At 43.5% G+C, this 12,432-nt stretch overlaps 1 protein-coding gene across 1 annotated transcript; it reads left to right on the top strand.

Annotated features, from left to right (window-relative positions):
• Positions 1 to 4,188: 4,188 nt before the first annotated feature.
• Positions 4,189 to 9,494, top strand: nudt15 (nudix (nucleoside diphosphate linked moiety X)-type motif 15). Its single transcript, XM_072584576.1, has 3 exons — positions 4,189 to 4,396; positions 5,856 to 6,052; positions 8,150 to 9,494. Exons 1-3 carry the CDS (start codon positions 4,239 to 4,241, stop codon positions 8,275 to 8,277), a joined length of 483 nt encoding a protein of 160 aa, XP_072440677.1. The 5' UTR covers positions 4,189 to 4,238; the 3' UTR covers positions 8,278 to 9,494.
• Positions 9,495 to 12,432: the final 2,938 nt, after the last annotated feature.

The raw sequence follows: 12,432 nt of genomic DNA, 5'->3' as shown, positions 1-12,432 counted from the left end.
GAAGTGGTGTTCCCCAATTTCAGGCAGTCTGTCAAGGGTGTCCACTTCCATCGGAATATCCTGCAACTTACATGCTCCTTTTGCCACATTTTCCAATGATAATTTGTAGTTGTAGTCCCTGTTTGAAGTACTGTTGGACTTCAGCTAGTAGGTGATTTTGCATGGTTGCATCATTAATCCCACATATCAAACAAACAGTCTCTCAGCATACCATTAAAGGTTAAACCAAAGTCATATGTTTCTGTCAGTCATCATAACCTAGTCAAAAATCCCAATACGGATTTCCCCTGGTTCTTGAATTTCCATGTAAAACCAAAAGCATCACAGAATTAGAGGAGGCTCGAGGTTGTAATATTCCTTAACTAAATCAATCAACACTTGAAAGGTTTTGGAATCTGATGCCTCAGAAAGTTAGGCTTGAATTAGCCAAAAGAGCTGTGGGTCTGTAAGCTCTCAGGAGAATTACTCATTGCTTTTCCTCTGCCCCAGTGTCATTAGCTTAAAAAAAAACACATTTTTTCCACATACTGGGCTGAGTCTTTGATGGCAGGAAGAAACGATTCAAGCTTCCCAAATAATGACATGATGCCAGACATGCAGAAGCAGGCCAGTTGGATAGAAGTGGAGGTTTCTGGTCACTGTAGGGGCCTGTTGCAGGCCAGATCATGATCGAGTTTTGACAATTTCCCACTGGGGAAGTGACCAGTTTTCTGAAGAGAGTGAATTCAAGTGGTGCTCCCTCCTGGGAGTCTTCTGAACCCGGCCAGTCTCCCAGATTTGGTTGGGCAAAGGTTCTGTTCTCCCATTGAAGGGCATGATGTAGGCAGGGCTGTGACCCTGTCAGAATGATAACCCACCTGGGGAAGTGGACTATTTTCATGGGGGGGAAAGTGAGGACTGCAGATGCTGGAGATCAGAGCTGAAAATGTGTCCTTGGAAAAGCGCAGCAGGTCAGGCAGCACCCAACGAGCAGGAGAATCAACGTTTCGGGCATGAGCCCTTCTTCAGGAATGAGGAAAGCATGTCCAGCAGGCTAAGATAAAAGGTAGGGAGGAGGGACTTGGGGGAGGGGCGTTGGAAATGCGATAGGTGGAAGGACGTCAAGGTGAGGGTGATAGGCTGGAGTGGGGGTGGGGGCGGAGAGGTCAGGAAGAAGATTGCAGGTTAGGAAGGCGGTGCTGAGTTCAAAGGATTTGACTGAGACAAGGTGGGGGGAGGGGAAATGAGGAAACTGGAGAAATCCGAGTTCATCCCTTGTGATTGGAGGGTTCCTAGGCGGAAGATGAGGCGCTCTTCCTCCAACCGTCGTGTTGCTATGGTCTGGCAATGGAGGAGTCCAAGGACCTGCATGTCCTTGGTGGAGTGGGAGGGGGAGTTGAAGTGTTGAGCCACGGGGTGGTTGGGTTGGTTGGTCCAGGTGTCCCAGAGGTGTTCTCTGAAATGTTCCACAAGTAGGCAGCCTGTCTCCCCAATATAGAGGAGACCACATCAGGTGCAGCGGATGCAGTAAATGATGTGTGTGGAGGTGCAGATGAATTTGTGGCGGATATGGAAGGATCCCTTGGGGCCTTGGAGGGAAGTAAGGGGGGAGGTGTGGGCGCAAGTTTTGCATTTCTTGTGGTTGCAGCGGAAGGTGCCGGGAGTGGAGGTTGGGTTGGTGGAGGGTGTGGACCTGATGAGGGAGTCACGGAGGGAGTGGTCTTTTCGGGACGCTGATAGGGGAGGGGAGGGAAATATATCTCTGGTGGTGGGGTCCGTTTGGAGGTGGCGGAAATGATGACGGATGATACGATTTATATGGAGGTTGGTGGGGTGGTAGGTGAGGACCAGTGGGGTTCTGTCCTGGTGGTGATTGGAGGGGCGAGGCTCAATACCGTACAACCCAGATGGCCTCCTTCTTCAAAGACCGCAATTTCCCCCCCAGACGTGATCGACGATGCCCTCCGCCGCATCTCCTCCACTTCCCGCTCCTCTGCCCTTGAGCCCCGCCCCTCCAATCGCCACCAGGACAGAACCCCACTGGTCCTCACCTACCACCCCACAAACCTCCATATAAATCGTATCATCCGTCGTCATTTCCGCCACCTCCAAACGGACCCCACCACCAGGGATATATTTCCCTCCCCTCCCCTATCAGCGTTCCGAAAAGACCACTCCCTCCGTGACTCCCTCGTCAGGTCCACACCCCCCACCAACCCAACCTCCACTCCCGGCACCTTCCCCTGCAACCACAAGAAATGCAAAACTTGCGCCCACACCTCCCCCCTTACTTCTCTCCAAGGCCCCAAGGGATCCTTCCATATCCGCCACAAATTCACCTGCACCTTGTAAAATATATGACTTACATAAAACAAACTGAAGGCTAGCTGCGACTGGGAAACTCTGCAGCAGTCAAAAGCCTGTGAAGACGCTGTTGAAAACACGCAGGAGGTAGTCACGTGACATTCCGTGTCGCGCTCAGAAGAATGCGAGGCGGTCACGTGACTTTCAGTTTCGCGCTCGGAAGAATGCGAGGCGGTCACGTGACGTTCCGTTCCGCGCCCGGAAGAGTGCGGGGCGGCCACGTGACGTTCCGTTTCGCGCCCAGGAAGGGTGCGGGGCGGTCACGTGACGTGCCGTTTCGCGCCCAGGAAGTGGGCCAAGGAGGTCACGTGATGATCCGTTTCGCGGGCAAAAGAAGCTCACGTGGGGTCGGACATCCGGGAATGCGAGGAGGCGGGGAATGGAGTCAGATCAACAGCCAATGAGAAGATAATTCTACCTCAGTGTGTGTATGACGTTTTTTATGGTATAAAAGACTGGGGCAGGGACAAAACGAGGTCTTACTTTTTGAACTGCCACACGTGGTAGTTGGTCAGGGAAAAAAGGGTTAGACCCAGAGCTCTGCTTGCTTTGTCCACTTACTGTTTAAAATAAATCAAGAGTGTGAGACTGAATATCTTCTCCTAGTGCTTCATTTAAAAGAACACGCAGGACGAGGCTCACACATAGAAGAAAGTAAATTGGTAGATTGAGCCAAGTCCTACAACCTCCACACACATCACTTGCTGCATCCTCTGCACCCGCTGTGGCCTCCTCTATATTGGGGAGACACGCCACCTACTTGTGGGACGTTTCAGAGAACACCTCTGGGACACCCGGACCAACCAACCCAACCACCCCGTGGCTCAACACTTCAACTCCCCCTCCCACTCCATCAAGGACATGCAGGTCCTTGGACTCCTCCATCGCCAGACCATAGCAACACGACGGTTGGAGGAAGAGCGCCTCATCTTCCGCCTAGGAACCCTCCAATCACAAGGGATGGACTCGGATTTCTCCAGTTTCCTCATTTCCCCTCCCTCCACCTTGTCTCAGTCAAATCCCTCGAACTCAGCACCGCGTTCCTAACCTGCAATCTTCTTCCTGACCTCTCCGCCCCACCCCCACTCCGGCCTATCACCCTCACCTTGACCTCCTTCCACCTATCGCATTTCCAACGCCCCTCCCCAAAGTCCCTCCTCCCTACCTTTTATCTTAGCCTGCTGGACACACTTTTTCCTCATTCCTGAAGAAGGGCTCATGCCCGAAACGTCGATTCTCCTGCTCCTTGGATGCTGCTTGACCTGCCGCGCTTTTCCAGCAACACATTTTCAGCTATTTTCAGATGGGAATGAGCCCAGGCTGTGCTTCCTCCTGGGAGACTTCCAAGCCTGCAAGTGAATTTTCCTCAGAGCTTAGTGTCTTCCCTTATCGCCACTGAAATAACTGCAGAGTATCCCATCACCAAGTCACCCTTCATTAACACATGCAGAGTCAGTAACACTGATCCAGTTCCCTCAGAGCCAGCTACCAGAGTGACCAGAACCTCTGGTACTCCCTTTTGTATCTACCAGCCAGGGCACCCTGATTGGGAACTGGTATTCGGAGTCCACCTGGTTGATCTAGTTACAACCACTATGATGACTAGCAGACACAATGAAAATTATAAATATACAGTTTTGTAAAGCACAACAAACGTATTCTATATTTTATTAGATCATGGGTTGCATTCAACACCAAAAGGAAGTGATGTTGAGTTCGACAAGGCTGGGGGATCAGTGATTGGTGTGAGTGGCTAGGAGTGGGCTAGTTGGGCCGAACGGTCGATTCTCACGCGCGACCCCGCGTCTCGCGCATTTCCAGCCACCGCGCATGCGCACGCCGCACGAGCCCACCCCCGCAGCGGCAAGTTGTTCCAACGGTCGTCGCTGAGCGGGATGGCCAGCTCCGCGTGTCCTCCGGTCCGCCGACCGGCAGTTGGAGTGGGGGTTGTGGTGACCTACCGCGAGCGGCCGGGCTGTGTCCTGCTCGGGAAAAGGAAAGGCTCAGTCGGAGCAGGTACTTACCAGCTGCCCGGGGGCCACCTGGAGTTCGGGTACAAGTCTCCTCCGATTAATGCTTGATCACTTTTGTAACCAGAGCGCGATGGGCTGGGGGGGGGGGGTGCACCGTTTTTTATTTTCTTGTCGGTGTCGTAATTGGGTTTCCTTTTCAGAAATGATGTATTCTGACTTAAGGTGTATCCAAAGCGCGGCGTCTACTCGTCGTTGGAATCGGTTATTGAAACTCTGTGATGATTGGTCTCAACCGTTTGCTAATCTTCCCTCGCAGCAATCACATGTCAGGAAGATGGTGTCCACTTGACCATCCCTGTGTCCACTTGACCGTCCCTGTGTCCACTTGACCGTCCCTGTGTCCATTTGACCATCCCTGTGTCCATTTGACCATCCCTGTGTCCACTTGACCGTCCCTGTGTCCACTTGACCGTCCCTGTGTCCATTTGACCGTCCCTGTGTCCATTTGACCGTCCCTGTGTCCATTTGACCGTCCTTGTGTCCATTTGACCGTCCTTGTGTCCACTTGACCGTCCTTGTGTCCACTTGACCATCCCTGTGTCCACTTGACCATCCCTGAGCACCCCGAACGTGCCCCCCCCCCCCCCCATCTGGAATGGTCTTGAGTGTTGCCAACCTTGTAATCCCCCCCTCCTTTTGCTCTGTCCTCTACAACTACAGCTACTGCATCCTATTTCTGGAGATGATAGATGCAAAGTGTTCATTTCGTGCCGCAAGAGATCTCGTTCTCGGCCTACCCTTCCTTTTTAATCATCCTTTTTTGCTATTTATATTTGGGGTTACAGAATTGAGGGAGTTTGCACAGTCTGTGTATACTATTGTAGTGCATCGTAATGATTTAACCATTCGCACTTTTTTATTTAGCAATGAATAATTAAGAATGGGGAGGCAAGGAGGATAGAATTCATTGCCTAATTATGGCACTGTATATTCGGCAGTCAGCTCAAGAATATTATGAAGTGATCTCAGTATGTTTCCTAGTAGTAGAATACCAATTGAAGAATGTCATTGATGCAAATAAACTTAAGGGTTGGGGAAGCTCCATGCTTCCGAAGAAGACCAATTTGGGATTTGAGCTATTAACTGTTTCTCTCTTCACAAATGTTAACAATGGACTTCTGCAACACTTCGTTTTCATTTCAAATCTCCACTGTATTTTGCTTTTATTATCGATACAAATATTGGAACACCAACATGCTATATCTTTCAGTTTAATTTTTCTTGACTGACAGGGGCAGGAGGGGAAACGAGTGCAGTTTACAGTGCAGTTTGACCAAAAGAAAGTTAATGTGCATGGAAACAGTGGGCTGATTGGCCTCCATCTGTGCTGCAAATTTTTCAACGTAAATGAAAATGTGAAATTATTCCTGGGACCTCTTTGTTCATATCATGCAAGAACTTATTTCTTAAACAGTATTTGTAAGTTTGGAAAGTTTGAGAACTTGTATCAACATGACTTATTTTTAAACTTTTTAATAGAGAAAGCTGGGAAGATTGTGCTAAACGGGAAGTTCTGGAAGAGACAGGGCTTCACATGAAGAATATGTGCTTTGCTGCAGTTGTCAATGGTATCAAATTAGAAGAAAATTATCACTACGTCACAATTTTCATGCAAGGAGAAGTCAATACAGATTATGATTCAGAGCCAAAGAACCTAGAACCTCAGAAAAATGAAGGTAAATTTGTAATATTAAGTTTTGAGTTTTTATAAGTAACTAAAGCAAGATTGTAAATCCAATCACAGCCTTGGACCATCTTAACTGCTCTCATTATTATTTCTTTCATTTTAAAAAAAGAGAATACGACCTGCTTTATAATGAAATCATTCTCTGTTGTGAGACACTGCCAAAGAATAATGATATGCTGTATTAACTTCTGACTTCAAGATAAAAGTAATTCTCCAGAACACATCTTTACAGCAATTCTAGCCTCAGTATTAATTTTAAAGTTACTTATAACATTAGAGTGAGTCGCTGACATATTTCTACAGCATGTCATAACTCAGAACAAGCAGAAAACTTTGCTGGAGTATTTTCTCCCATTGCATTAATCGTTCTGTGCAGTAATGCTTTATTTGTAAACTCGCCAAAGGAAGCAGTTTAAATTAAACTCTGAAAATATTTTAATGTGTAGTAAACACTTCTGTACTGATATAAAGATATATTTATGTTGATTCTTCCCACACTGATTTGCACATGAATCTGTCTGGAACTTTGAGTTGAGTTGAATGCTTCATTTTTTAAAAAGAAATTCCTCATGGGACATGGGCAACACTGACTGGGCCACTATTTATTGCTCATCCCTATTTGCCCTTCAGAAGATGGTGGTGAACTGCCTTCTTGAAACGGTGCTGTCATGTGCTTTTAGGTAATTCAGAACTTTGACCCAGCAACAGTAAAGGAATGGCAGTATATTTGTAAGTCAGGATTATGAATGGTTTGAAGGGGAACTTGCAAGGGGTGGTGTTCCCATGTATCTCCTGCCCTTGATCTTCTAGATGGAAGTGGTCATGGGTTTGGAAGATGCTGTGTAAGGATCTTCGGTGAATTTCTGCAGTGCATCTTGTAGATGGTACACGCTGCTCTACTGAGTGCGTTGGTTATGGAGGGAGTGGATGCTTATGGAGGTGAAGCCAGTGAAGCAGTTTGCTTTATTCTGGATGGTGCTGAGCTCTTTGAGTGTTGTTGGACCTGCACCAGGCAAGTGGGGAGTTATTACCATCACACTCCTGAATTTTGCCTTGTAGATGGTGGACATGCTTTGGGGAATCAGAGGAGTTACTCACTACAGTATTCCTCGTGTCTGATCTGCTGTTGTAGCCACTATGTTGATATGGTGAGTCCAGCTAGGTTTCTGGTTAATGATAACCCCAAGGATGTTGATAGTGGGGATTCAGTGATGGTAACACAATTTAATGTCAATTTTCATGTATTCTGGGTATTCTCAAAGTGTGGGTTGAGTCACAAGCTGATTCTTTGGGGCGTTGAGCTCCTCTGCAACATTTGTTGACTCCTGTCTCCCTTCTCTCATGGGTCTTCTCCTCTACTGTCACCACTCAAGTCTCAAGCTAGGTCACAGTGGGAAAATATTTGGGAAGCATGGGTATGTTTGTTTTTCCAATATTTCATATGTTGCACAAACACATTGGAGTCAGTTTTGTATGCCTAAATCCTAGCAAAGATGAATGTATGATCAGTTAAATGCAATATTGTCCTTAATGTTGTTCTACTTTGTTTTTATTGCATCACACCATGGGGGTTTTATGCAGCAAAAAGTGTGGTGAAATAGGATGTGATATGATTTTGTTTGAAGCAGCAATTTCTGTCAGTTCAACTGCAAATGCAGTATTTTGCAAATATCTTGTCAGTTACTCATTTCACCAAGTAATGATTATCTTGAGTGACTCTTTGGGATCAAGATGGTTTCAGAATGACTCATCCAACAACTATGGAATCACATAGATTTTTCCACTGGAGACTTGATAACTCTTAAATAATGGAGCAATATTTGCAATTTTCAATCTATAGAGATTACCCTACTCACATTGGCCAAATTGGAATTGTATAAATGGGTGTAGAGATTGCGATAGTTTGAATTTGAAACTTAGAGTTTCTGCTTATTCGTGGACGTAAAGAATCTTATTTCAGCTGTTTCAGCATCAAATCTGAAAACCATAGAACTTGGGCTTTCATAATACCTTTCATCGAGTCTTTCCCATCCAATTAAGTACCTGTTTAGAGCATAAGTTTCACACGAGCCTGTCTTTATTCTAGGTTGGGAGTGGACCAAGTGGGAAGATTTACCACCAGCTGATGATCTATTTTGTCCTTTAGCACATGTAAGACAAGTTTATCATCCTTTTGAAGAAAAACCTAAAAATGCTGCTGGAAATCACCATTAAATGGCAATCGTTCTCATAATTGTCTATAGTTAAATACATTGTTCCAAGATGTGTAGAATCTCAAATTATGGTTTTGAATTGGAAGATCAGTACAACTGATTTTAATTATGAAGGTATATGTTAACAAATATAATAAATAGTCATTTGAACTAGGCCTTATGTGCATCTCCCACATTTAAATAATATACATAAAAATGATATTAAATAAGTAAATACAAACTATTGAGATGTATTTTTATGTTAAAAATATATACCAAAAAAATTGCTTGGGGAAAATAAATTGTATTTGAAATTCTCCACCTGTGATGTTTAGTTATGTAGCAGTTGATGCCATGTTTGTGGTTTATGTTCTGTAAACTCCCAACATATTCTTTGTATAACATGTTGTGCTTTTTGCTGGTACTTTCTTTGAAAATAATGGGAATTAAGGGGAGGTATTTGCCAATCTAATTTATTCCTTTGATTTTGTCCGTTATGAATACTCACTCATTGGCACTACTGCCCTGATTCTTTCCACATCCTTCAGTAATATATAAGGTTACATTCTGAACCATATTTTAGTTTAGTTCTATTCCCTTCAATTATCAAGAAAAGCCCTACTAATTATGCATTCCCCTGAAAGTCCATTCATTTTGGTTGTCTGTAGCCACTCAATTAACATTAGTTTGAATTTGTACCTCAAATTTAAATTTTTACCAGCGCATTCACAAATGGTCTGGCATGTCATGGAGCTGTTTTTAGTATTTGTTTCTGGATTGGAAGAGCTTTCCACTTTACAGAAAGAACTAGCTTTCTCTTGATTTAATGAGCCTTGCAATGGTGTACATTCTGCAACATCTAGAGTTCTTGTTGCAATTTTGCTTTATTATCATGTCATAGCATCAGGAACACAGTCTTGCCTCATGCAAGGAAGGCTGTAGAATTAGTTCTTGTTAGAATTAAAATACAAGGTGATTGTTATTTTGGTTCCCTGTGAAACATTTGCATGAATAACAAAGCTTAAGAAGTCCTTCCATGACTGAGTAGGTAAATACACCAAATTTTCTAACATCAAACCATTGGGAGTCCTAGATACACTTATTGTATAACTGAAGTTGAAACCAATGTGAGCCAAGACTGCAACTTCTGTCTGCTAAGTTGACATGGAAGCAATCACCATTTCGCATATGTATATTGTACCCGTAAATTGGAGAATATTAAAAATACTTGACAAATGAGCATTATTTGGCTGAATGTATGCATTTGTAAAAGTTATGTATGCATTTGTATTCTTTATTGGAACTGTGGCTCTCTCCTGCTTTTAGTATTGAACTTGCAATGTGGTTTACAGTAAAGTTGAGTGTCGAATTGCTGGGAGATTGCCTCCAAATTCACTTCAAGCAAAATTTTGGAAAGCTGAGAAGTTCTTAAGTAACCTCATCTATCTACAAATGAAAAAGTGACACATTTATCCCAACTTGGAATCAAGGACGAGAGAGCATCAGTTTAAGGTTAGATGGTAAAGGATAAAAGGGAATCTGAGGGGCAACGTTTTTACACAGGGTGGTACACATATGCCAACGGAAGTAGTTGAGGCAGGTACATTAACAACATTTACAAGGCATTTGAATAAATACACGGATAAGAAAGGTTTAAAAGCATATGGGCCAAGTGCAGGAAAATGGGTTAGTTTGGAGAGATATTCTGGACGGCATGGACCAGTTTGGGCCACAGGGCATGTCACCATGCTGTCAGACTCCATGACTCTAAATGTGAAAAATGTTTTCATTTTTCAATTTGTTCACAACTTGCCCTTGTACAGTAAAAATCATTGAAAAATGTTGAAGTTAGCTCTGGAAAAACTCAAAGGTTACTGCTTAGTGGTCTGTCTTTTTTAAGAGTCTGCCCTGTCATTAATGTGGTCAAACGTATTTTCATGTTACAACACAAGATCCCACACACTTCAGCTAAAGAAACAGCAGATCGAACATTCATTAAACTCTTCAGATGGATAATCTTCCTTTTCTTCCATTGATACATCTTGTCTAATTTCCTCATCCATGCTCCAAAATCAGGCTGTCGTCCAGGTGGCTTTGTAGCCTCATAGTGTATGGGTAATGACTTAAAACGTGCAAAGTGGCTTCTCGTACTTCAGTCACATGAAGCTGCAGCTTTTCAGTGGCATCTAGATTGGTGCAGACCATACCATTGACATGTTTCTTGATTCACTTTCTACCATTAAATTTTTAAAAAGAAAAATCTGGTAAAATCATGGTAAAGCTGTCCAATTTTATCATATTATACATTTCTTGGTGCAATCTCATAGAGGACATGAGATGACTTTGTAGTCATCACAGCAAGTTTATCCATGAGTTTTCACTCTGGCCCAACTCTACTTCAATTGGTTGGCATAGTTAACTGATAAGTGTGAGTGTGTAGCTAATCCAGAGTTACTAGTAGTTCGGTTTCTCATAGGCATCCTTCTGTTGGATTTTCTAGTGTGCCAGCTGATAACTTCACACCTGGAATTTTGTTATCAGAATTTGACTTAATGCAATTTCTCTATATATACTCAGTACAATGCATGAAGCACAAAGTTAATACACCATTACACCAGGTAGTAAGGATGGCAAATAGAATTTTACTCCATATTGTAAAACAATGAGTTATGTGGTACCATTATTCAAGAAGGGTGGTAGGGCTAAACCAAAGAACTACAGGCCAGCGAGTTTAGCATCAGTGCAAGGGAAATTATTGGATAAATATCTGAGAGACAGAATCAATCTCCACTTGAAAAAGCAAGGATTAATTAAGGTTACTCAGCACAGCTTTGTCAGGGTGAATCGTGTATAATAAAATTTGAATTTTTTGAGGTTTTGACTTGGTATGTCAATGAGGATAGAGTAGATGATAGCTTCTGGACCAGTCTGCCAGACCATGTCAAAAAACATACTGAAGTCTAAGAGCCACAGAATCCAGGGAAGTTTGGATCCAAAATTAGCTTAGTGGCAGGAAGCATAAGGTAATGGTTGAAGATGGAAACCACAGCATTCGTGCTGGATCCCTTGGTAAACAGCGAGGAGGAAAGCCTTGGAGGACAGGATGATATAGACTGCTTAGCCAGATGGGCTGAACAGTGGCAGTAGGAATTTAATCCTGAAAAATGAAGAGTGATGCATTATGGGAGGATTAACAAGGCAAAGGAGCAGAAAATAAATGGAAGGATCCTAGAAAATGCAAAGGATCAGAGGGACTTTGGTCTGCATATCAATTATCCTTGAAGGAAGCAGGACAGGTTGATAAGGTGGTGAAGGCAGTATATAGGATGGTTGTATTCAATGCTTTGACTAATAAAGGCAAGAGCAAGGAGGTTATGTTGGAGTTGTACATAACAATACTAAGCCCAGAGCTGGAGTACTGTGTACACACTGCAGGAAGGGTGTGATTGTTCAAGAGGATGCAGAAGAGATTCACCAGGATGTTGCTTGAGTTGGAGCAATTCAGCTATGAAGAAAGACTGAAGTTGTATTCCTTGGAGAGAAGGCTGAAGGGAAATCTGGTTCAGGTGTTCAAAGTTCTGAGGGGCATGAATAGGATCGATATAGAGGAACTATTGCCTTAGAATGGTCAATACCAGGGCACACAGTTTTAAATTACAGAACTGGAGGTTTAGAATGGATTTGAGAAGAACAAATTTTGACCAGAGGGTTGGGAGTATTTGAAATTCACTGCCTTAAAAGGTGGTAGCAATGAGATCAAGATTTAAGAACTATTTAGATGAGCATTTGAAATGTTATAGCATATAAGACCACAGGCCACATACTGGAAAATAGGATTACAATAGATGGTTGTTTGATGGCCAGCTCAAACACAATAGGCCAAACACTCTCTTTCCATCCTGTTAAACTCTTAATATTTAACCCAAACCTCTGTAAATATTCTGTTTGCCAAGTCTTGTTCACTACTTTTGCTCTCAATCCCCTAATAGCTCACATTTGAAATACAAGTCCATATGTTCTTATTTCTCCATGGCCTCATTCCTCTCCCAAATCCACAACCTCCTTCAGCCTAACATTCCTTTGTGAATTCTTCATTCCTTTAATCTCGCATTTTATACATCCATGGCATCCTTTACCCAACCAATAACTGCTGTGTCTTCAGTTGTCTAGACTTTTA

The sequence above is a fragment of the Chiloscyllium punctatum genome, chromosome 15 (assembly GCF_047496795.1).
Source record: "Chiloscyllium punctatum isolate Juve2018m chromosome 15, sChiPun1.3, whole genome shotgun sequence".
NCBI lineage: Eukaryota > Metazoa > Chordata > Chondrichthyes > Orectolobiformes > Hemiscylliidae > Chiloscyllium > Chiloscyllium punctatum.
The sequence above is the reverse complement of the archived record's forward strand: the minus strand, read 5'-3'. Positions and strand labels throughout refer to the sequence as shown.

Excerpts from the sequence above, each read along its gene's own strand:
- nudt15 (XM_072584576.1), top strand. The coding sequence starts at position 4,239 with ATGGCCAGCTCCGCGTGTCCTCCGGTCCGCCGACCGGCAGTTGGAGTG. Across the intron at positions 4,397-5,855 it reads GGGGGCCACCTGGAGTTCGG|AGAAAGCTGGGAAGATTGTG; the intron begins GTACAAGTCTCC and ends ACTTTTTAATAG. Across the intron at positions 6,053-8,149 it reads AGAACCTCAGAAAAATGAAG|GTTGGGAGTGGACCAAGTGG; the intron begins GTAAATTTGTAA and ends TCTTTATTCTAG.